Source organism: Pelecanus crispus, chromosome 11 (genome assembly GCF_030463565.1).
Source record: "Pelecanus crispus isolate bPelCri1 chromosome 11, bPelCri1.pri, whole genome shotgun sequence".
Classification (NCBI taxonomy): Eukaryota; Metazoa; Chordata; class Aves; order Pelecaniformes; family Pelecanidae; genus Pelecanus; species Pelecanus crispus.
In genome coordinates, this window is record NC_134653.1 from 19619294 (window position 1) to 19644048 (window position 24755).

Here is a 24755-nt window from a genome sequence, read left to right on the forward strand (position 1 = left end):
CCAGCGGGGTGTGCTGGGACTGTGGCACAGCAGGGAAAGTGGTGCTGGACCCAGGAGTCCAGGGGCTTCATCCTGGTGAGCTCCTGCCTGTTGCAAAATGCCCCCACAAGGTGTTTTCACTGCTGCTCCTTTCTCCTGCACTGGCAGGGCTGTTTTGGGCTGCAGTTGAATAACTTGGAGTTCGCAGCTACTGACCTGAAAGGTCTCCCCAGCTCTTCCCCACCACCAATCCTTGGCAGCCGTGCAGTGACAGGGGTCTCCAAACTGTGTGACAGCCAAGACCGCTGGCAGGTGTGAATGTTCCTGTCACCCCTGAGACAGTTTGTAAGAGGACAGAGAAGAGCTGGACCCTGATTTCAACCTCCTCCTTCCAAAGCTCAGCTCCTTTTGCCATTTCCCATGGTATTTCACTCCTGCTGATGAGTAGCAAGGGATTGGCATGGATAAGGCAGCGCAAAATAGTCACCTCCCTGCCCGCTCCCAGGATGCTGCATCAGTAGATGTGGGGTGGGAAGGTGGGGCACAGGTTGAGGGCCAGACCAGAGGGTGTTCCCCATCCCTTACCAGCCTCCCCGCATGGGCAGTGCTGAGGCTGTGCTTCTCCCGGTGGGGCTGCTGGTGCCATTCACTCTCTTTGCTCTCACCCCAGGGAGGAGCCTCTTCCCTCACCCCAGGAGGATGGAGGTCCTGCAGCTGCTACGCCTGCTCCTCACCACCACCATGCTGGGCCTCTCCCAGACGGTGAACCCCTTCATGGCCCAGCAGACCCCCCCAGACCCTTGCTATGATGAGAGCGGCGCTCCTCGCCGCTGCATCCCTGAATTCGTCAACGCTGCCTTTGGGAAGGAGGTTCAAGCCTCCAGCACGTGTGGTAAGCCCCCGACACGGCACTGCAATGCCTCGGACCCCCGCCGAGCCCACCCACCCGCCTACCTGACTGACCTCAACACCGCCTCCAACATGACATGTTGGCGCTCAGAGACCCTCCACCACTCACCCCAGAATGTCACCCTCACCCTCTCCCTTGGCAAGAAGTTCGAGGTGGTCTACGTCAGCCTCCAGTTCTGTTCACCCCGGCCTGAGTCCACTGCCATCCTCAAGTCCATGGACTATGGCAAGACCTGGGTGCCATACCAGTACTACTCCTCCCAGTGCCGTAAGATCTATGGCAAGCCCAGCAAAGCCACTGTCACCAAGCAGAACGAGCAGGAGGCCCTCTGCACCGATGGCCTCACTGACCTCTACCCCCTCACTGGCGGGCTCATTGCATTCAGCACCCTTGACGGGCGACCCTCTGCCCAGGACTTCGACAGCAGCCCCGTGCTGCAGGACTGGGTGACAGCCACCGACATCCGTGTGGTCTTCAGTCGCCCACATCTCTTCCGCGACCTGGGCGGTCGGGATGCTGGTGAGGAGGAGGGGGGCACCAGCTCGACCCCCTATTACTACGCAGTTGGGGAGCTGCAGGTCGGCGGGCGCTGCAAGTGCAATGGGCACGCAGCACGCTGCGTGAAGGACAAGGAGCAGAAGCTGGTGTGCGACTGCAAGCACAACACAGAGGGTCCTGAGTGTGACCGCTGCAAGCCCTTCCACTATGACCGGCCCTGGCAGCGGGCCAGTGCCCGTGAGGCCAACGAATGTCTGGGTAAGTGATTTTTAAATACTTTTTTCTTCCAGGGTTGAAACCCCAAAACAGGTCATTTGGGGAGGAAGGGATGGGTGCTAGGCCAAAGCAATGGAGTGTGCTTCTCTGGGGATGCTGGGGAACATCCCCCTTGTTGGAGGGCTGGAAAGGCTCAAGCATCTGCTCTGTCTCTGCTGCAAGTGCCCCTCTGGAGGTGCAGTGGTTTGGCCATGAGCCAAAGCATCAAAACCCTCCAAAAAATCACTGGTGTCATCCAGCTCATCAGCAAACCCTGGTGTGGAATGTGGGATGCCCAGCTGGGAGTGTTTCCCTTGGGCAGCAAACACAAGGGTTTGGGAGGGGGAGTCATGGCAGTCCCCTGTGAGATGTACTTTGGGGCAGGGAGCAGGCAGCATAACCTGGCAGAGATTAAGGAAATACTTGAGATACCCCAGTTCAACATTTTGTCATTTGCGTTTGGTCTGGCATGGTGCTTTGCGTGGTGGTTTTAGTTTGTCTGTCCTTGCAAAGGTTTCCATGAGTTAAAAATACTGTCATCGAAACTAAACATTTCCAAAACATCAAACTGGCATTGCTTGGCTGTCCCGCTTGTGAATCTTTGTGGGATTTTGGTGGAGGTTTTTGTCTTTTGTCCTGATTTGGGATGCACTTGGGGGATGCCAGAGCCCTGTGAAGGTCTGGGAGAGGGATGAACAGCTTCTCGCTTCTCCTGGACTGGAGCCTGGGTCCCAGGGGGTGGTGGGAGGATGGAGACAAGGGAAAGCCATACCATTAATCAGTCCCTGAAAGGCTCAGTGGATGTGCCAGAGGTCAGAGGGACTTGTTAGTATTTGTGATTGATGTCTTGTTGAGATCCTAGCTGTCGGCTTAAATATATATATGTTACAGCAGATTTCTTCTAAGAACGGCTAAAAAGGCAGTGGATTCAAAGCAAATGCTGGATCTGATGCTTTAAACCACCTCACGCCCTGTGGGAACGTGTCAGCCCTTGCGTTTTCCCACTTGTCTCAGAAAGATGAGGTTTGGAGCAAAGCACGGAAAAAAAAACCCTCAACTCTATCCTCTGCCCACGGCTGCTCCCTCCAGCTGTCAGCAGGTCAGGCAAGTGAGGGCTGTGGCTGGTGGGTGAACCCATAGAAACACCCTGGGACAAAAGGAGGACCTCGACCCAATGGCTGCCTCCCTTGTGGCACCCCATGCTGCATCCTCCTCACAGCTGAGTGCTCTGGTAAAGCAGCGTGATGGCAACAGAGGTGGCTCTGCTGGCACAAATGGGGTTAAACCAGAGGAAGCTCATTTTGGGGGAGCATCCACAGATGTCCAGTCCCTCTGTCCATCTTGTCCATCGCAGGGTGAGGGTCCTGCTCCGCAGGGCTGTGTTCTTGAGCATCCCTGTCCCCATGTACATCACCCTTTTGGCAGATGGGGCTGAAAAAATAAATGAGGGAGAGCAGAGGAGGCAGGGGTGAAGCGCAGTCCCTTCAAGCTCCCCCCTGACAAGCCCCATGCACAAAGACCCTTCCCCAAGCTGCGTGTGAAAGTAGTTTTTCCTGTTGATTTGCTCGCCTTCTTTCTCCCTTTCCCTCTTGGGCTTTGTGCCCTGTCTGAAGGGACCTGAAAGAGCTTCTCCATCACCCGCCTCCGAAGGGCTTAGCAGCTGAAAGCTGGATTAGCTCCCTGAGCCTTCCCCTCTGTGCCTTTCAACAATGACATCTCCCCAGCCAGCATGAACAGACGCAGCAATTAGCACCAATTAAAAGGAGAGGCCGCCCGGGAAGTTCCCTTTGCTCAGCCTGGGGGCTGTGGGGTTTCAGACTCTGTCCTGCGGCCAGGCATCAGTGATGCTGGCTCATGGTGGTGGATGGTCGCGTGTAGCTGGGGAGGGGCGAGGATGAGGAGGGTGGATGGATGCAGGAGCCTGGCAGCCCAGTGCCAGCTGAGGGGCAGGTTGGGGGGCTGCAGCACCCCAAAAGTGGATCCAGATGGAGCCATGGGGCTGATACAGCTTCAGTATGATCTGGGGAGTCACCTCTTGGCTCTGTGCTCCCCAGCACCCTGCATGGGTTTTTGTCCCCCTCCAGTGCACAGGAGTCTCTGCCTGCTCCAGCATGGGGACATACTGGTGTTCTGCACCATGTCACGGTGCTGGGACATTCATCCACCCAGCTGGAGGTGAAGACAAACTTTTCTTATTTCACAAGAATTTCTGCCTCTGGCTGATGCGGGGGAATGCAGAGGTGAAACAGCCCAGTGATACCTAAGGTCTGAGCATGGGTGTGGGGTGTGACCCCCACCACAGCTGCCATCAGGTGGCCGTGACATTTGCAGGGACATCGCCGAACGGTGGTGTTACAGGAGTCAGCGTGACTTTGGCAAGCAGGCAAGTTTGGGCATGTCACAGCCAGGATGGCAACAGTGGATTTGCCACACTGCTGGCTTGGCAAGAGGATATGGTGCCAGCTCCATGCCACAGGGTGCGTGGCCCCATGCTTGGTGGTTAGAGAGAGGTGCCATCGGTTCACAGGCACAGGGGGCTCTTCCGATACTGCAAAAAGGCTGCATGTCCCGCAGGGAGCTTACTCTGCCAATACTGGGATGTTCTGTCTACCCTCTAGTGTGCCCTGACCGAAACAGGGGAAAGAGAAGGGCAAGAAAGAGAGAGACGTGTTCCTATCCATGTGTCCCCCCAGCTTTTAGCCCCAGTCAGGCTCAGTGAAGAATAATGCCAGTAGAGCAGCCAGCAGGAGCAAGATCGCCAAAATCCTGAGCCCCTCCATGTGATGCATCAGCTTTATTCTTGCAGACTCACACCTCCTCCTTCCCACTGCCACTGCCGGTCCCTGCCTGCACACATGGAGCTTCTTGGGGCAGCCCGGTCACCCCCTTGGTAGGCTGTCCCCGAAACACCCGGCCTGGGGAAGGGGGGGAAGTGGATTAGCACAAGGCAGCCACTGGAAGTAATTGATGCACCCGCTGGTAATGCGGGAGCTCTTGTTCCCTTTGTGGCTGCCACGGCAGGAGTGCTCCCTGGAGCACTGGGATAATGCACAGGGCTCGCTTTGATCTGGGGGGCTTGGCGGGGAAGGGGCTGTGCTCTCCTGGGAAGACCTTGCTGGCTGCTGCTCCCTCCACTTCAGGCTGGGGGGCTGTGGTGATCGATCTGGGATGCCAGTGCCTGAAAACACAGATTCCCAAGAGCAGTGATGGGATTTAGAGGATCCCATGTGCTTCCCCTGTGTCATCTCCCCCTTCCTGTACATGTTTGCTTTTTTTTTCTGTCTCAGTACTTCCCATGCAAATATTATCTCAGAAATCCCCCAGTGAGCTGGCCTGGGCTGGTTTACCCCATGGAGCAGGATCTGTGCTGCCAGTGGCCTGTTGGCAGTTGCATCTGCAGCCCCTTCCCTTGCCCCTTCCCCTGCTGCAGGGTGCTCCTTGCCCTCTCCCCAGCAGATGTGCTGGAAACTGGTGGGTTCCCAGCAGCACTGGCCACAGTCCTTCCTTCCCTGGGGAGAGTAAGGGTGAGTGGTTTGGGGTAGGTGATGGTTTTCGGAGGTGGGCAAGCAGGCAGCATCCCCCTGCTACCCCTGCCTGGGGACCTGCTCCCCATGGGGTGCAGCATCCCAGTGGATCTGGGGTGCAGGGGGGGAGGCAGCCACCACAGTGGAGGAGATTAACACTTGTCTGACCATCCTGAGTCCTGCTCCTCACAGGATGGGGCTGGAGCAGCAAAACCTTGTTCCTCACACCCCTGTTCTCAGCTTGCAGCCCCTTGGGGAGGGCTCTCTGCTTCTGCTTCTCCTCCTGCTTCTTGGCAGTAGAGGTGTGAGCCCCAACCCCTCTCTCTGAACACCTTCTCCATGATGGAGGGGCAGTGCAGATGGGAGGGAAGGGGCTTTTCTGGTCTTGGTTCCTGTCCTCGGGGTGGAGGTGTAGTCCCATCCTGCCCTGCAGTCCTGGCCAGGCTCTCCTCCAGCCAAAGCAGGGGCGTAGCTCAAATCCACGGCGGGTTGGCAGCAGTGGCCAGTCTAGGGTTTCGCTGAGCCGGCTGCCTTCACTAATTATTCCCAGGGAACTTGTAGGGGTAGCAAACCACCGCTCCTGCCCTGCGGGCTCCATTGCCTGCCATGCGTGTGCCCTCATGCATGGTGCTGCCCGTCCTGTGCTGGGGTTCCTGCCCCAAAATCCCTTGTGCCGTCACCCCAGGCTCTTCCATCTGCAGCAGCCCAGGGGAGAAAGAGGTTGTAAGGTAGCCAGGGCCTGGGCAGGGGTTCAAACGCTGTCAAAATGGGGACAGAAGATTGCTCCACTGCAAGGCATCAACATTTAATTAGTCTATTATTGCAAATTATTAGATCTTGTGATTGTTTAATTGATCATATGATTGTTTAATTGGGCATACTGTACAAGGTCGGAAGCAAGCTACCATGTAATTAGCCCCAAACTGTGCAATTAAATTCTTATTAATACCCCAAACAGCAGGGAACATTCAAGCCTTTAATTAGTGATTAACGGGAGACAGACAGAGCTTGCAACTGAGTTGATGCTCAGGAACAGTACAAATATTTAGCTGGGTAAGAGGGGGGACGCGTCTGCCCAATTAGCACCGGATCGCTGCACTGGGGGGGTGAGGGCATGGTCATGCATGCTTCTGTGACCCTGTCCCTGAGCAGGGGACAGCCGCCCATACCAGCATGGCCAAGCCCAGCCAGGTGTCCATGTCAGCTGGCCAGGATTGCGCCAAAATCCCAGCTTGGCCTCTGCTAAGCTGGAGGCAGTTTGCTGACACCCAGCCTGGGCTGGGAGCAACAACCCAGAGCAGGCAGCATCACGGCCTGCAGGCAGAGGGGATGATGCTGAGCAGCAAGAGGAGGTTTCTCCCCAAAGGCCAGCTCCTGGGAGGATCTGTAGCATGTTCCTGGGGAAAGGTGGCCCCGGGACTGACAGGGACGTGCCAGCCAGGAGGGCCCCCAGCCCACCGCAGGGTTGATGATGCTGCAAAAAGGCCCCGGCCAGTTACTCTCTCACCAGTTAAACTGGAGGCATAGAGAGACCTGCACTGAAGGCAGAAAATCATTTACCTGACCTCTCTCCTCTGCTGCCCATCGCCTCCTCTCCGGGCTGCCACCCCCTCTCCTTCCCCAGAGGATGCCGGGGGCTCGCGGGGGCAGCCCCAAGCATTCCCAGTGGGACAGCAAAGCTGCCTTTTGGGGTGACCCATCTGGCCTTTCAGTGATGCAAGGGAATGACAAGGCCCCTCTACTCTCAAAAAATTGCTCCTTTGCTGCAGTTACATGTGGCTGCCTTGGTTCAGTGGCATGAACCACCTGTTTGTCTGTGTCCTGTTATCTGGTGAGTGCAAGAGTAGCCTGGATGTCAGGGTTCTTCACTGCATCTCTCCTAGCCTGACTGAGTGTTGGCATCCCCAGCACAGCAGCATCCTAGGCTGCCTGGGACCACAGGCAGTATTTGCTGTTCTCCCTCCAGGCACTGCATCCCAGCCCCTAGCCCCATGTCAGAATTTGCCTCAAAAGCCCCTATTTTTCATAAGCACTGGGAAAAAAAAAAGCTCAAAAGGCACAAGCCTCCAAAGGCACCTACCGCCACGCCAGAGTGCTATTTTGATGCCTGCCATGTGATTTTTACACTAATCTCATAATGTGGGGCCACTGAGGTTTGAGTGCATGGTGCTGGCAGCACCGAGGCCAGCACAAACCTTTCGCCCAACTCATTTAAGCCTCTGAAGAAGGCTCTTTTTTAAAGCTGGGGTTTTCTCCGGCTTTCTTCCCCTAGCGTCTCCAAGGCTGGAGTGACAAGGCAGGCGAGGGAATGTTTGATCTGCATGGGCTGAAGCTCCCACCGATCCTGCCGGCCGGGGGGGGAGGCAACTTCACACAACTGCCAAGCCAGGCCTAAGCAGTTAAATCTGGGCTGACACGTTAATGAATTTCACAGTACGCCTGGAAAAACTCTCACCCAACATCAATTTACCGGCACAGGGAGGGGGCTGGGGCTGGGGCTGGAGCTGGGGGAGGAGGGCGCTGCGTTTTGCTGAAGGAAATCTTGTTCCCATTATCTTTTTGTGAGAGTGTTAAGCAGGAACGGGCATTGCTTTGCCTTTTTATCTCGCACACGTGGAATCGGGTGGGGGGCTGCACTGTTCCTGTGGCTAATGAAAAAATAGCATGCATGTATGTTTGCAGGAGCTTGCACGTGTGTGTGAGCATGTGCAAGCTTCTGTGCATGCATATTCGTGCATGTGTATGTATGCACACATGTGAGCATGTGTATGAATGTGTGTTTGCACATGTGAGCATGCATGTTTGCATGTTTGTGCACATGTGTGTGCACATGTAACAGCATGTAGATTTTTAGGTGCACATTTGTGTGCATGCATGTTCACATGTATGTGTTTGTGTGCACATGAGCTTGTGTGTGTGTTTGTGCACATTTGTGTGTGCACACATATGTGCATGCATGGGTTGCTATGTGGGCTTCTTTGTGTGTGTGCACATGCACACAGGCTAGAGCCTTAAATATAAGGAATTTGATGGCTCCATTGCTGACGCTGAGGATGGCACCCTGTGAGGCAGCAGGGGCAATGCCATTGCAGCCCCTGGCATGAGGTGGGTGGTCCTGCCGAAAGGCGGGCCAGGCTCTGTCACTGGACCTGGCTGCTGGGGAAGGGGGAGGGGGGGCGGCAGGGCTGCAGGTGCCCGGCTGGCACTGCTGGACCCCCTGGCTGCACCCTTTCATCCCACACTTTTCTGCCTTCAGCCAAGCATTGCCCCGTCCCTATATGTGCCCTTTCTCCTCTGCCAGCACCTCCCGGCCCTGCACCGGCTCCGTGGGGCAATGGATACCGCACATCTGGATGGCATTTTGGGGTCAGCTGTGCTGTGTCCTGCCCTGCCCTGCCCGTCCCACTCCCCCAGCGCAGGCAGCCCTGGCCCCCAGCAGCAGCAGAGGGCACTGGGACAGCTCCAGCCCACCCAGGGGGGCTCCCAGGTTTCACCTCCAGCCCTCACCTTCTCCCTTCCTTTGCAGCCTGCAACTGCAACCTGCACGCCCGGCGCTGCCGCTTCAACATGGAGCTGTACAAGCTCTCGGGCAGGAAGAGTGGTGGTGTCTGCCTCAACTGCCGGCACAACACCGCGGGGCGGCACTGCCACTACTGCAAAGAGGGCTTCTACCGGGACCTCAGCAAGTCCATCACAGACCGCAAGGCCTGCAAAGGTAAGCTGGGGGGTTCTCCATGCGGGCAGCATGGGTGATACAATCTCTCTTGGTCTCCTTGCTCTTCCGTCCCATCCTTGGGACATCCCTCTGCTCTGCTTGGAGCTTGGCTGCACCCTCTGGCAGCTGCAGGTCACCTCCAGCCTCCATCACCCTGGTCACCTCTGCCACCCCAAGGGCACCAGGAGGCAGGGACATCGCTTCGAGCCCAACATCTCCTCGAGGGACAACAGGCAGGGAGTGAGCAGGCTCCCAGGATGCCTGTCCATCCTGGGAGAGTCCTGGTGGGGCTGCAGTTACGGTCTTCGCAGTCGGTGTTTGGAGAGATGATGGGCAGGTTGCTGGAGAACGTGCATGACTAAACGTGCTGGAAACCTGTCTCTGACACCATCGTTGTCTGTGCCATAGACACACTTGGAAGCATTCAACCTACTTCACAAAATGACCTGCGGTGGCTTCCCTGCCTTGGAAGGCTGGGGATGCTGATGGAGGTTTCCACCTCCCTGCTGGGCTGCAGTGCTGGACCCCACATGCATTTCAGCTATGCAGTGGTTCTTGGGACCTGGTTTTGGGGGTATGCTGAGCATCATGGCTCATGGTGCCTGTGGGCAGGGTAACTTGTCACCAAGCTGGCCAGGAGCCACGCTGTCTCCAAGCCATCAAGCTGCAGCTTGACCTCGCAAGGTCCCCAGCCTGTGCCAGATGTCATGGGACCTGCACTTGTCCTCTCCCTCCTCTAGCTCCTGGCCAAGCCTATCTGGTTTCTCTTACTTACCCCTGCTCAGCCCCCTCTGCAGAGCCTTTTTCCTCTGTGAAGCCTCAAAACAATAGTTTCACCAAAGAAGCTGAGATAAGAAAACACCTTGCCCATCCCCAAGGACTGGCAGGATCCAGGCTGAAATGCTGGAGCGGGCAGGAGGTTGGCCACAGCTGTGCTGAGGCCTGGAATTCATCCCTGATCCCCTTTTTTCCAGCTTAGGTTGCAAGTACCCCCCAGAAGGGAGCACAGCGTCCCTCTCCAGTGCATTGCGCAGCCACATGGGCACCGGGCACCTTTGCTGCTGTGAAGACAGGATGCTAGTGTGTTTATGTAAGGCTTACAGGATCTGCTGAAGCTGGTTTCAGACCATTAACATTCTGGCCACAGACCTGAATTGAAGGATTTGGCTTTTGGAGGTCCCCTCTCAGGTGCATTAGTGTTGTTTGTAGGTATGGCTCATTTGGGTCTGGGATGTAACAGGTAAAAATCCCTCCATTGCCTGTGCTGTGTGAACCACCCCTGCCTCTCCCCATTCTTGTTCCCATGGGAGTGGCCAAGAGGATGGAGAAAACGGAGAAACTTCTCACATTTGACCAACACCATGGTGGCAGCAGGAGTGCAGCTGAGTGGACACTGGCAGGGGGAGCCCTGCCCGCAGCCAGCTCATTAGCAAACAGAGAGCTAATAATTTTTAATAATGCTGACTTGACAGGTCCCACCTCTGCAGCCCATGTCCTGGGGAACCATGTGCTGCTTCCCAGCCCCATGGCCTTGGCCAAGCTGTGTCACAGCCATGGCTGTGGGCATGGCAGCCCCCCCAGCAGCACCAAGGGTTTCCCACTGACGGGGCTCATGCCAGGTGGCAGCCAGGTCCCAAAGTCGTGCCAGGTGCCAACATCCTTGGGGTAACACTGGAAGGCAATGGGAGAGAGGAAGAGGAGGAGGTAGGACAAGGCATGCATCCCAAATGTCTATAGCACAGCATCCCAGGTCATGTCCCATTCCTGGGAGGGGGTCCTGGCTCTGATTGATGCCAGGGAGAGATGGCAGCAGCCCCCAGCTCCTGCTGCAGCACCACCAGACTGGGGCAGCTACGGCAAAATTCCCTTTTCAGTGAGGATTTTCCTCTAGTGCTGGGGGCTCGCTGGCAGCCCTGGCTCACCCCGACTGGCACCGGGGCTCATGGGATGCTGAGGTAGCTGTGCTGCCTCCACCTCACCTTGCATCTTCTGTGGGCAGCACCCAACCTCCCACCCTCCCTGAATGAGAGGTTTCTGCTCCCCTTTGGTTCACCAGCTCCTTCTAATTTTGCTACCAAAATTATCTGATAAAATCTCAAGCGAAGTGGAAGCCCAGGCATTCACCTCCCTGTGAGACCCTGGGGCACTCAGTGCTGCCTCTGTGCTGGGCATTGAGGTGTCAGTTTCTGCTTCAGCTAGGGAAGAGACCACTTACCAAAAATGTAAAAATAAATAAAGCAAGCAGGATTTGGCTAGGTGGTGGAAGCAGGGAGGAGGGTAACTGAATATGGCCCGGCTCGATGTGTGGGTTGGAGCTGGGTACGGGTTTGTGGGACTGGGGACACTGTGGGCACAGCGTTTCCTAGCTGGGCTGTGGCTCAGGTCCCTCTTTTCAGAGCTGAGGATGGAGGAAGCAGAGGGGCCCTGGCTACCTCTGGCTGCCAGCGCCTGCCTAATGCAGGCAGCAGCCTGTGGTCTGTCTGGGCAAGTTCTGCTCCACCATCCTCGCAGGGCAGTAATTGTGGAGCATTAAGGTGATAGAAAGTATCTCAGATTCAAGGTGGGTCCTCTGGAGGGGATGGGGTGGGCAAGAGCATCCCGGGGTGCTCAGGAGCTGGTGGGATGGGGCGAGGGCTGATGCCATTGTACAGGAGAAATGCCAGTAAGTGATGCCCAGGCTGTGGCAGAGTGGAGAAGTGGGGCGCTGCAGCAGGTCCCAGCTCCCAGACAAACCTCCCTCCCCTGCCCACCCCCATGCCAAGCCACAAGCAGGTCTCTGCCAGCCCGGTCCGGGGGTGCTGCTTCCAGAGGGCTGGCGGGGTTTTGCCCGTGGTTTGGAAATGCTGCAAAGGTTCAGCCCAGCCAGATGAACATGTGCACAAGGGCTGTTCCCCACTACGGTGCATATGTTGAAGAGGATCTGGCAGCAAAGGCGGTACCCCGGGTCTTGGGAGCCAGTTTCTGGCTCTGCCTCAGGGAGAGTCTAACTCAGGGAACTGAGTTAATAATAAAATCCCCGATGCTTCTGCTTCTTTGGCTGTGCCTCCTTCAGTAAAGCAGTGAGTGTTTCCACCCCTTTCTTGTACTTATCCAGTGGTGGATCCATTGGGATTGGGAGCTCCTTGGAGCAGGACCAGCACCTGGGAGCCTGCCTGCCTGGTGCCATGAATGGGAGCTGGTGCTGCCAGACAGATATATAAATATACAGAGACGTGACAAGACAGTTTGGGCTTGTTTTTTCCAAAGATGTGTCCTGTACTACAGCTCAGATACCTACACTCCTGCAAGAAAAAAGAAAGAAAAGGAAAAGCAAGGCTCATGACAGCAGATCTTAAAAGCGGGCATGGAGCAAGCTGCTTTGAACTGACATCTGCAGCTTTGAATGAAGGTCTTTGCACCCACCACAGCACTGGTCCAGGGCAGAAGCTGAGCATCCCAGCAAAGGCAGATTTTGCAGGCACTAGGAACAAAGCTTGGTTCACATTCAGGAGGCGAAATAGTAGCCCAGAGGCCAGGAACTATTACATTTTATTTAAACAAACCCCAAAGTATGTTACCAAATAACTATCCAACCATGGTTTGCCTCTGCTGGGACGCAACGTCTTTGAGATAGGCACAAAAATACCAACTGTGGATTGCACAAGCCCACATCTCCTGCCGGCAACTGAGCGGAGCCCTCGGCCACCGGCTGTTGAGCAGGGAGGTGAGCTCTTCCCTCCAGCCACCGGCCGGCCAGCGGCCACCATCACCGCTGGATGCTGCAAGATGGAAAAGCTGGGAGGATGGAAAAGGCAGAACAGCCTACAGGATTAATTCAGTGGTGGTAATTAAAAAGTCAAATAAAGAATGGCTGTGCATTAATCCCTGTAATTTAAACAAAGCTGTAAACCGTGAACTTTCTCCAATGAAAACTGGTGAAGCAGTAGCAGTTAAGCCTTAAGACGCAAAAATACCCTCAATATTAGGTGCAAGACATGCTTTCTGGCAAGCACAGCTCGATGAGTTAAGCTCCAAGCTAGTGACTTAATCCACCATTCAAGCACTGTAGGCCAGATCCTGGCAACCAGCAGGGCTGCGAGCAGCAGCACACGGTGTGTGGGCAGCAGGCATGGAGCTGTGCTGTGGCCTCGGTGCCCACATTCCTTGGTGCCGGGATGGGTCCCCTGGCCATCCCCGCCCTGTGAGAGGGATGGAGATGCTGCAGCTGGAGTGGTGGGATGCAGCCATGCTGGTATGTGGGACTGGTCAGAGTAAGCACTGAGTGCTGCCTGGGATGCTCTTCCCATCAGAGTGGGAAGGAGCAATGGATTTTAGTGGGACTGCAGGAAATCCCACCATGGCGGGGTGAGGGACCAGAGGGTGGTCTGGCAGAGACCAAGCTCATCTCCCAGAAACACCTATCTGTTGTGGACATAAGATGAGCAAAACTGCCTTAATTGCTGATCCAGGTAAAACATCAAGAGTCGTTGAAAGCCACGAGGGATCTGCTTAGATGAATTGGATCCTGATTGTGCTGAGATTTATGTCTATCCTTAGACTTTACACCAGGAATACACCACTGCGGCCCAAGAGATTATCCACAATGTGTGAAGCTAAGTGCTTGTATAAATCTTTGCTGGAAGCGTGCCTTCGGCCATAAATTTTTTAGGGCATGGACTGTCTGTTGCTGTGCATGCAGAGCAGGAGTGATGGCTTCAGGGACCTCTGAGCTCTCCCTGCACAGTTACATCTCTCAGATGAGCAGGTGTTTGGCAGGGCTTGTGCCCAGCCACTCTGGGGTGGGTTGGACTTTGCAGGCTGGGGATGGGCACTGTGGCCCTGGGAGTACTCCAAGCACCAGTGGTGGGATGAGAGCCCTCATTCAGGGCAGCACCAGGGTGATGCTGGCGGCACCAGGCTGCTCTTTCCAGCATGGGTGGTGATGAGGATGGGTAATGCTTCATGCCAGCCCCACTAACAGAAACCCAAGCCTTTGCTAGCGGAAAAGAGTCAAGGCAATGGATGGTTTCCAAGAGGCGTATCTGCCAGCTCATCAAAGGCACCTTTCAAGTGCCACAGGATCCAGCTGAGCCTGTGCAGAAGAGCCCTGTGGAGTAGGTATAGGGAGACCATCAAGGTGTATCTGAAGCAGCTAAAATGTCCTGGAGCATGATGGTTCAAGAGAGGGCAGTAAGCCCGATGTTCTCCTCCAGGCAAAGCAGCAGTGTTGTTCCCATGGGTCATCCAAGGCTGGCCAAGCACTGGACCATCGCTGCCAGCTTTGCCTCTCACAGTCCAGGGATGGACCATCCCATGATCTCAGGACCTTTTGGGGTACCTGGTGACCTGATGGCAGATGTTTGCAGTAGAGCCAGGAAAGCCTGGCTCACCAGGGAGAGCCATCCGCCCTGGCAGGAGACAATCCTGTTGTGGGTGAAGAAAGACCCCATGTTTCCGACAGCCCTACGTCATGCCAAGACTCCCTCGCTCACTGCCATTTGTTATCACAGCTGAGCCCCCAAAATATCCTGTCAGAAAGACGTCCACTTCCAGTCACAGCCAAGATCTGATAAGGATGAAGCATCTGGTTCCCATTAAAGTCTGCTCAATCTGGTTTCTGGCGGTGCAGGGGTGGGGCCCAAGGAGCAGCACCGTGGTGCTCCCACTAGTGCCATCTGGTGAAAATTAGGGAAACGATAACATCGGGGGGTTGTGGGGGCAGGTGGGGGGATGTTTTTGTTTTGCTTTGGAATCACGTTCAACTCTTACACTGATGGAGACCAAGATAACCTCTTCCAGCTCATAGCCAGTCCAGCCCTGGGCAGGCAGATGGGAAGGTCCTCTCCTGCGGGAGCACCTCCTTCCTGCACCCCTCCTCATAGGCAACCCCTGGTGAGTCCATCATCCAGTGTTGTGTGATGGAGAGTCACTTTGGGTCTGTTCTGAGGAGGGAGACCCAACTTTCACCCACCTCAGATGTGGCTTTTCCCCTGGGGAGGCTGTGGTGGAAAGACATGGGGGCATCCTTTGGCTGGGGTCTCCGGGAGGCAGGATGGGTGTTGAGGCTCATGAGCTTGGGAAGCATCAAACAGATCCACTTCAGACCATCCTAAAACTAAAACAAGGGTGAAGTTTGTGTAAAAGCTCAGTGTTGGCCCAGCTCTGTGGACTGGAAAGCTCAGAGGTGGGGGAGCAAGTGGAGAAAATGCCTTTTACTGCTGTGATAGGAGCATCCCCCCAGGGTTGAGGTGGGGGAAGAGCAGACCTGGGTATGTATCTGTCTGCTTTCTGTCCCTGCAGTGCCCTCAGTCCACCCTGGCCATGAACAAGGGTTTGCATGGCCTCATGTGAGCCCTGCTCCTTTTGTTTGCACAGGATAAGGTAGGCAGCAGGCACGGAGCTGCATGTGGAAATCCCACATGCATGCTGGACTGTGCCCAGAGCAGCTGCCTATACAGCGGGCAGGAAGAGACTGTTCTACTGGTGTCCTGACCTTAAATGCCAGCTGGCAGCTGCAGGTGCCTGTGTGAGCTGTGGGGTCTCCAGGGACTTATCCTGAGTGTCCCGATCAGCAGAGCCCTTCAACCACTCTCCCTCCTGCCTGTGCTGGTCGCAGCACATGTGGGGCCATGGTCTGGACCCATAGGTCTTGGCTGTGCCGGCCCCAGTGGCTGCTTTCCACTGGTGCACTGGAAGGACCCACCTCCTCCTTGCCTCTCCAGGGGTGGCATGTTGGGTCCAGTTTGGGATTTGCATTGTGCATCACCTCTCATGTAACCTTTTCTCTCTCTCCCACTCAGCCTGTGACTGCCACCCTGTTGGTGCGGCTGGCAAGACCTGCAACCAGACGACGGGGCAGTGCCCATGCAAGGACGGTGTGACTGGCCTCACCTGCAACCGCTGTGCCAAGGGCTACCAGCAGAGCCGCTCGCCTGTGGCCCCCTGCATCAGTGAGTGCTGCCATGCCCTGCCCTGTGCTCAGGGGCACCCGCCGGTGCCAGGGGATGCTCTCCCTGGGCTAGCTTGCAGTGTGTGGGAGGCTGAGCTGAGGGGCTGCCCTTCCACGTGGTTGTTCTCCTGGAGGTGGTCAAGGCAGGATGGTTGGGTCATCTTCTGGGGCACCCATGCTTTGCCCCCCCCCAGCCCAGGAAGCCCTGAAAGACTCCTTGGGTTAGTGCTTCCAGCTGGCTGAAACAGCTCTGCTGGGACATGTCTTCAGCTGCAGCAAGGTGCCTTCCTCACCCAGTTGAGCCCTGAGCATGGTCAGGTCTGGGGCAAGGCTGTGGTCAGAGTAAAACCATGTTTATCATTGCAGTAGGTCTGAATTTGACCCAAGCAGCAGCAGAACAACTTGCCACTCTGCAGCATCTGCTGGTGCTGCTGGAGTGGTGGCAGTGGGGGTGAGCTGGCGGGGCTGGCTTCTCTCCCTTTTTTGTTCCCCAGATTTGGGTTTAGGACAGAATTTCCCCCAGGTTTTGATGCAGGAGTCCCAAGAAATTGTTGTCTTTGCCCACACTTGTCCCTGTGCTGTGCATCATGGAGGATGCTCAGATCAGCCAAGCATCCATTTGTCTGTCCATCCTCTGCAGCAGTGACCTATGGCTCTTCGGGGTTGCAGCATCTCAGCCTGTCCCAATTTACTGAGCTCAGTTTGGGCACCTCCAGGTCTATTTAATGGCCTGTGGTATTCAGGTCAGACTCATCCCATCAATCTTTCTTAGCCAGAGGGGATCCACAAAATCCCCTCTGCACCCCACTTGTGGAGGGCTTTTCTCCAGGTGTCACCCCCAGAACTGGGGATCCCTTTCCTTAAGACATCTCTCCCTTTCTCTTCCAGAGATCCCTGCTATCAACCCCACCTCCCTGGTCACCAGCACGGAGGCACCTGCAGGTAAGTGCTCTGTGTCCCGGCTGAGCCTGTGGCCCAGCCCTGCCCAGAGACATCCCATCCCACCTCCCCTCTCCCCAGCACACCAGGGAGAAGGGCTGAGCCCTTAGGCAAAAAGATTAATGGCGAACAATTTTGGCGAAAAAAAATGATTGAGATTTGAAATCCTATGTATTTCTGGAAAGGGACCAACAAAGCTTGGCGGGGCTTTCTTGAGGAAAGGGTTTCTCCATCCCCTCTGAAGAGGAAAGCAGGGATGCAGCCTGCCAGCGTGTTGCCGCCCCTCGGCACGTTATGGCAGGGGTTGTGGCATATGGCACTTATGGCTCAGTGGGTGCTTGGGGACTGGCATTTTTTAATCTCCTTATATCAGTGCCAGTGCAAGAGGTTTCTCCTCAGTGCCTTTTACCTCCACAGGACCTTGGCCCTCTGAGCAGCGCCAGGGCACTGGGGGTCCAGCAGGCTGCTGGCTGCAGGCAGGCTCAGGAGCCCCTGTGCCGGCACGTGGGCTGCCAGGTCTCCCCTGGGACATGGGTGACATGGGGCTTGCCCCATCCAGGTCCAGAGGAGTAAAGTGTCTGGGTCTGAGCTGCTTGTCCCAGTTCTGTGGGCTGATGGGACTGTGGGGTGATGGGATCATGGGACGACTGATGGCACTTGGTGCTGTCACTCAGTGGGAGAGGGGGGCAGCTCTGGTGGCAAGCTGCAGGCTTTGCAGAGGTGAGGGAAGCATTTCTGTGAGTGTCCTTAGAGCTCCTCAAGAACCACCCTGGCTTCCCCAGGCTGGAGCAGCAAGGGTCACATCTCCACGCATGCTGCAGGTGTGCTCATGTGCTTTCAGAGGCTTGGCTGGGGCTGGGCACTGGGGGGTGCCTGGATGCTTCCTGCACTGGTGGGTTAGGGTCCCTCTTACAGCTCTGCCACGGCTGCCAGGGCCCCACTGAGTTGCCCTCAGCTCTCACCCTGACATGGCACATGCCAATAACACCACACAGTGGTGCGCCAACTTCTGGACCCTATGAAACCACTGCCATGCTCAGCCCTCCCCAGGGCTGCAAAATGTGGCCTGGCAGATGCCATGGCAGACAGGTAATGCAGCCGCTTTGCATCTCTTCCCCAACCGCCCCTCTTCCATCAGCCATGCTCTGCCATCTAATCTATCTTCCTGGCACCTTTGTGCCCTGTGTGGTGGTCACCGGCGGCAGGTGCAGGTGGGCTGTGCTGATGCCAGGCCAGCTCTTCAGAGGCACAGATGGCCATGCATTGGAGGGGGCCATGGCAGGGCTTTTGTTTCCCCCCTCTTCTTCCGCAGTCCCATCGGTACCCTAGCATGGTTGTTCCTAGCCATCCCACTGTCTATCCCTCTGTAGGGATCCCAAGCCAGGTCAAGGGGGAGAAGCTAGGGAAAGAAGGAGCCCTTTTCCTCCTCAGGCCACCCTTCACCCTGCAGCCCCAAGGACCTTGGTCTTCTCCTGCATGTCAGCATAGGGGAATAGATCATCCTGCACCATAGCCCACTCCATCCCATGGCATGTGGTCCTGGAAGAGAGCAGGAACACCTCCAGCTCCCCATGCCCATATTTAATGAGGAATTTCGCCGTGCTCTGTTCAGAGTATGTCCATCCCAGGGGAGCCTGCATGCTCCTTGGAGACCTGGTGCCCTACGTGCATCCTTCTCCCCAGCTATCCTTCCCTCAGCCACTCTGCCTTGGGGGTGGAAAATGCCAACAGCCCCTTCCCCGGCTGGTGCATGCCTCCTCAGGCTTTTGGGAACATCTTCTAGCATGGCCCCTGCAGCCGTGTGCATGCACTCAGTAGCCATAAGAGGGGGACTGGAACAAGGGGTGTTGAAGATACAGAGCTGTGGAAGGAGTAAAGCATGTGGATGGGGCTGGAGGGATGAGATGTGTGGGAGGAGGCTGGTAGCTTGGCTCCTCACTGAGCAGTGTTGGCCCCCGTATGCATGCAGATCACATGTACTGATGAAGAGGCTGGGAGTGCTGCATAGCCCGGCACCCACCCAGCACCCATGGGCACATTTCAGCCCTCCCAGCCCTGCTCCACAGAGGCTCCAGGAAACGGGAGATGTTATCGGGACATGAGTTGAGCAGCCCTGCACGCATCTGGCAAAGGTTTCGCTCCACGCTGCGGCAGTAGAGGAGAGCCGGTCCTTGGTGAAGTGCGCGTCTTGCACGATGGGACAACCGTAAGAGCTGAGCTGTCTGTGATGGTAACACTGCTGGGGAGGCTGTGCGGGACAGGGCAGACCACCACCACCTCTACTGCTGCCTGCCCTGCTTGCCCTGCCTGTACTGCCTGCCGCAAGGGAGGGAGCTTGGAACATCAGGCTTTGTGAAAAGGAAAAAAAGGGGAGGGGAAAGGGGGATTTGGACGAGTTTATTGCAAACAGAGTGACACATGGAGCAGAATTAATCAAGGCAACTTCCCTCCAGTGCTTTATAAATAGGAACAGTCTTAGAGTGGTGTCTGATATTTTCAGCTGTGTAAAAATAAATGACACTCGCTGGAGACCCGGGTGTTTACTTTGTTTTAGCAGAGCAGGTCTGCCTTAAATTGCCTCTAGTTTTATCTGGGGGTTTGTTGTTTTAAGACTTCTGGCTTCTAGCTCGAATATTTTTAATGCAAATTAGCTCACCTCTGCCCCAAGTCTGTGCTAGGGAAGCAGGAGACCTGGTTGGGGTCCTGCTGCCCCCTTTGCTGGGGGGGGATCAGAGATGAGGTAGGTGATTCTGCCTTGCCCAACTCTGGCTGGGGTGCCCTGCCTCCAGCGTGCTTGTGCTACAGGCAGGGCTGGCCACAGCAGCACACCCTGTCTGCTGCCTGCAACCTGCCCCACTGCCTGCACCCTGATGCCCCTCTGCCTGCATCCCTGTGCCCCAGGAGCCCCCAGGCTACCTTGTGAGCTGGGCACTCCCCAAGGGGGCACTCAGCCCCTCAATGCCCCACGGTTTTCCCACCCCAGGCAGCCTCCAAGCCCCTTCTCCCTCCATTTCCCCACCTCCCTGCCTGCCTCTGGCAGCAGGTGCCGGACTGCAGGAACAGGGATACATTGTCTGGGGCCACCATGCTCAGGTGCTGGGCTTCCCCACACTCCCCATCCTTCTCCCTGCTGGGGTCCTGTGCCTGGGTGTGTCTGGGCTTTTTGCTGACATTGCATCCTCTGCATCACTCTTCCCAGGTTTCTCCTGTTTTTCTGACCCTCTGGAGCCGACTGACTCGGCAGTGAAACATCCTGGGTCCACTTCTCTTAATTTTTATTATTATTAATCTTAAAATATTTTCCACTTAGTGGAAAAAAAAAAAAATCCTTGTTCCCCATTACCAGAATTAACAAAACTCATGGAGCATAAAACAGGGCTTTAAAGGAATTCAAAGTCAGCAGTAAAAGATTTGCAATCATAACACCTAATTAAGTTACATCTCTTAAAGCAAAATATTCCTTCTTTTTTTCAAGGCAAGGAGAAGTAAACCAGATGTGCAAACTTGCCACCTTTCACACATGCTCTCCCCACGGAGACGGAGGATGCCCACGCCGGGCTCTCTGGTCACCATCTGCCTCCTCCCACGTCCATGTAGCATTGCCCAGTGCTTGCCCCACTCCGTTCATCCCTCCCACGTGCCGGCTCCCCATGGCAGCAAAGACATAGCCCGTGCATGGGGTGCTGCTGCCCGCACTATGGGCCAGTGCCAGACCAGCATCAGCAGACAGCAGTTCGATGGGCACATGCCTGCAGCAGTCATCACCTCCAGCGTCCGTGGAGGGTCCTGTGGGGTGAAAGGGCTGAGAGCTCCCCCAGGACACAAACAGAACCAAGCTGTGGCACAGGGCAGGAGCTTGCTTTTGAAGTCCCCTTCACTAGCAGGGAAGGACAGAGCAATGTGTCCAGGATGGGTCTGTAGTGTATCCTAGGCATGCAGCAGTGTCCAGGATGGGGCTGTAACATAACCCAGAGGATGCAGCAGCATCTCAGGGTTTGTGGGTGCACTTTCACAGCCTTGGGCTGCGGCAGGTCTCTGCAATCCCCCAGCCCCTCCACGGCGTTCAGCTTCCCCATCAGGCTGCATTGACACAGCAGGAGGTGTGGGCAGGAGGGTGGCTGCAGGCGGAAGTTAAACTTGATCTTCTTTCCACTACTCTGCAGCATGTGTAATGCCACATACAGGAAGTTTAGAAAGGATCTGGGAAAGTGGGGGATGCTCTGGGAGCTGCCAGGGGAGAGGCACTCATGAAGTGGCTTGTCTCATGGCCATCCATCTTCTCCTGAAGGTTTTATGGGGTGGACAGAGAGCATGCTGCCTCAGCTGGGCTGGCAGGGCAGACAGAGCTGCTGCTGGGCTCTCTGGGGCCTGCCTGAGGGAAGAGCTGCCACCTGTCCCCTAGCACCACCACACGGCATTCCAGCAGGCATGGGAGGATGGAGCTGTGGTCCATAGACATGTCCTGGTGAGAGGCACAAGGATGAGACCCTGAGCAGAGCCCTGCCACAGGGAGGACAGGATGGGGTGCCCAGGGAGAGGCAGTTTGTGGAGGTGCGGGCAGGCTCAGGAGACTGAGTCGGGTGGCAGCCTGGGCACCCACCTGGCCAATTCCCCAGCCAGAGCAACCACACCCGCCCTACACACAACAATGGAGGCCATGTGCTCAAAGGCAAGGAAGGGAAATGCTTTAAGTTACTCTTTTTTTTTGTTTCTTCCCAAGTTTCTTACATAAATTGAACAGGAATTGATTTTATATTTGAGGAATGTTCACAAAGCCGAGGTTAAAAAAAATCCCCAAACTAATCCCAAATTGTTAATTCCCAACACTATTTTCTGATTCTTTTGAATCACAGTTTTATGATGTTAATCATGAGCAGGAGCACAGGGCAGTTACTGGTTTTCTTTCTGCTTTTCTTCCTTTTCTTTCTTCCCCATCGCCAAGTGAGGGGGGTGGCAGGTTGGCTGAGGCTGCCTCGCAGCCCTGTCCCACCACCCCACCACCCATGGGCTCAGCACCGGTGTGGCTTCAGCACCATGTGGCAGCCACCCCGGCCATCCTCCTGCCCGACACCCCAGTTCGTGCTGCCTTCCTCCACTATGGCATCCAGTGTCTGTGGGCAGGCCCATGGTGGAGCCACAACTGATGCCAGCTGCAGGATGGTTTCCCTGCCTCTCGGTCACCTCCTTTCACTGCCTGGTCCTGCATGGCATGGTGCTGGTAAACTGCTGCAGTGGGATAGCTCCCAGCTCCAGCTCCAGTGGTGGGGGCATCGTAAACCCATGCAGTCCAGCATCGTCACTGAAGTCTTGCACAGGGCCCGGACCCAGGCTGGACCCTGCAGCGGGCATGGGGAGGCATGCCCTGCACCCATCACCAAAAAGTGCCTGGTAACCCCCCAATGCTGGGGAGGTTGCTTGGGCACATGACAGCCTCCTCTACTCTGCTTGGGGAGGAAAAGGTCACCCGTCCTGCCAGGCACTTCCCAAAATAAGGCAGGAGCTCCCTTTTAGAGTTCCCTTCATGTAGCAGGAAAGGACGGAGCAGTGTATCAGGGATGGGGCTGTAGCATGTCCCAGAGGATGCAGTGGGGTCCAGGATGGGGCTGTAGCATATCCCAGAGGATACAGCAGTGTCCAGGATGAGGCTGTAGCACATCCCAGGGATGCAGTGGATGGGGGCACCTTCAGTGCCACAGCCAAGCACTTCAGTGCACTCAGCAGCCACCGCTCACGGGGCGCCCTGCACTCCCTCTGCAGCCACCACCACTGTCCCAGGGGATGCAGCAGGGCCAGGGCAGCTGTGCCAGCCCAGGCAGAGAGGTGGCATGGCAGCATGGGGGGGCTGAGCTGAGAATCAGGGCTCACCCCCCTCTGCCAAGTATTAGCTTTGTGCTGTGCTGCTTCTATCAATGACAAATCTGGAACAGGTGGCACAAAGTCACAGATAAAAAGGAGCAGGCAAAAAGGAGACCAGCACAGCCCAGGACAAGCTTGTGCTCCTGGGCTTCTTTCTTTCCTCTTTTGTCATCCTCCCCTTGGCACAGGGCACTGTTATTCCCCATCTTCCCCCAGACCCTCACCTCCATCCTGTGATCTCTGTGGCAACCTGCAAACAAAGACAATTTCAGGGACTACTGGCTCTGTCCTGGGACATGGGGCCAAGCCAGAGAGAGAACCTGCAAGAGGGAGAGAAAAGAAGAAAGATGGGCTTCGAAAAAACGTGCCATTTGGAAAGAGACAAATTGTGATGTTCAAAGGAAGATGGCAGGGGGAAAGAAAGGAGAACAGGGCTGCTTCAGGCAATTGTTGGGATCAAAGCCTTTGGGAAGAAGGAAAGAGGCATTCCCTGCCCTCCCTCTGTTTGAGATGCAAATCTGGGGTCTTTAGAAATGCACAGAAAAAAGCCTCCTTGAGGACATGAGCCTCTCCTGAGAGCTGGGGGACAGCAGGGAGGGATGATGCATGGGGTAGAGGACAGCCTAGTGGCCTCCATGGCCGTGCTGGAGCAGCCGGAGCAGGAGATGCTTGGGCAGCAGGAGCGACCTGGCGCAGCAGAGCTGCTTCCTTCTCCTGCCTGCTCCCCTCCGGCCTGAGTCCCCTTCCCTGCTTTTGGGACACTGCTGGGGTACAGGTCTTTGGAGGGGCTGCCCCATGAGGATGATTCCCACCACCCTGGCTCCCAAGGGCAGAGTCACCCCTGAGGATCACAATCCCTTTGGTGTGGGGTCAGATCTTCCTTTGGGCCTCCTCCCTGCAGGGCCAATGGTGGGGCTGGTGCCAAGTCCTCTCTTTCCCACATCGCCCAGGTTTGCAGGGCCACAGTTGTTCTGGTTGACTCTCTTTGGCCATGGCTCTTGCCTGCTCTCCCTGGTGGCCACCACTACGTACCCTGCATTTCTCTCCTCCATCTCCTTCTGTGCCCCAGAGGTGGGTTCCCAGGCTCCCTCCACTGCCCCTGTGCTGATTTATCCTGCAGGACACTGTCACTGTTGGCACAGGAGGGGACACAGACTGCCTGATGGGCCCAAAGCCACCTGGTTTCTCTTCTCAGCTGATGTGGTGTCAGTGCTCATGTCAGGGTTTGAGCCCCCAGCCCCTGCGAGCTGTCAGGGGGGCAGCTGGGTTCACCAGACCCCCATCCCCAGCAGCAGCTGAGACCCTCACTCTGAAGCCTTCTGGAGGGCGCTGGGACATGGAGCACCAACCACCCTCTGCCAGGCTGGGTCTTGTTGCTTTCCCTCCACCCCGTTCCCCCTTCACTTGGGGTGGGACAGGACCCCACATGCTTCAAGGCCCTCAGTGCTCAACCCTCTGTTCTTCCTCCACAGACTGTGACTCCTACTGCAAGCCAGCCAAAGGCAACTACAAGATTAACATGAAGAAGTACTGCAAGAAGGACTATGGTAAGGGCCTCCTTCCTTCCCTGGGCCATGCTGGGCTTTGCCACAGAAGCAGCCAAGGGCCAGCCGCAGATTGGCCATGGGTGGGGGAGATGCAGATGTCCCAGGGGATGCGGAGCACCCAGCATAGAGAAGGGTCCCCAGATCAGCCCTCCCAAAGGTACGATGGATGAGGCAGGCTGGACTGCTGGGGACAGGCAGTTCCTGTCACTAAAGCTTCCTTTGGGGAGCAAGGCAAAGTATCCCCCATCACCATGCCTCCCCATCTTTTCCCTCAGTGGTCCAGGTGAACATCCTGGAAATGGAGACAGTGGCCAACTGGGCCAAGTTCACCATCAACATCCTCTCTGTCTACAAGTGCCGTGATGAGCGGGTCAAGCGTGGTGACAACTTCTTGTGGATCCACCTGAAAGACCTGTCCTGCAAGTGCCCGAAGATCCAGATCAGCAAGAAGTACTTGGTCATGGGGATCAGTGAAAACTCCACTGACCGGCCAGGACTGATGGCCGACAAGAATAGTCTTGTCATCCAGTGGCGGGATGCCTGGACACGTCGCCTTCGGAAACTGCAGCGGCGGGAGAAGAAGGGGAAATGTGTGAAGCCCTGA

At 56.1% G+C, this 24755-nt stretch overlaps 1 protein-coding gene across 1 annotated transcript; it reads left to right on the forward strand.

Annotated features, from left to right (window-relative positions):
- The first annotated feature begins 651 nt into the window (after positions 1-651).
- On the forward strand, positions 652-24755 carry NTN3 (netrin 3). Its single transcript, XM_009484544.2, has 6 exons — positions 652-1645; positions 8693-8881; positions 15661-15810; positions 16698-16751; positions 24077-24151; positions 24427-24755. Exons 1-6 carry the CDS (start codon positions 679-681, stop codon positions 24753-24755), a joined length of 1764 nt encoding a protein of 587 aa, XP_009482819.1. The 5' UTR covers positions 652-678.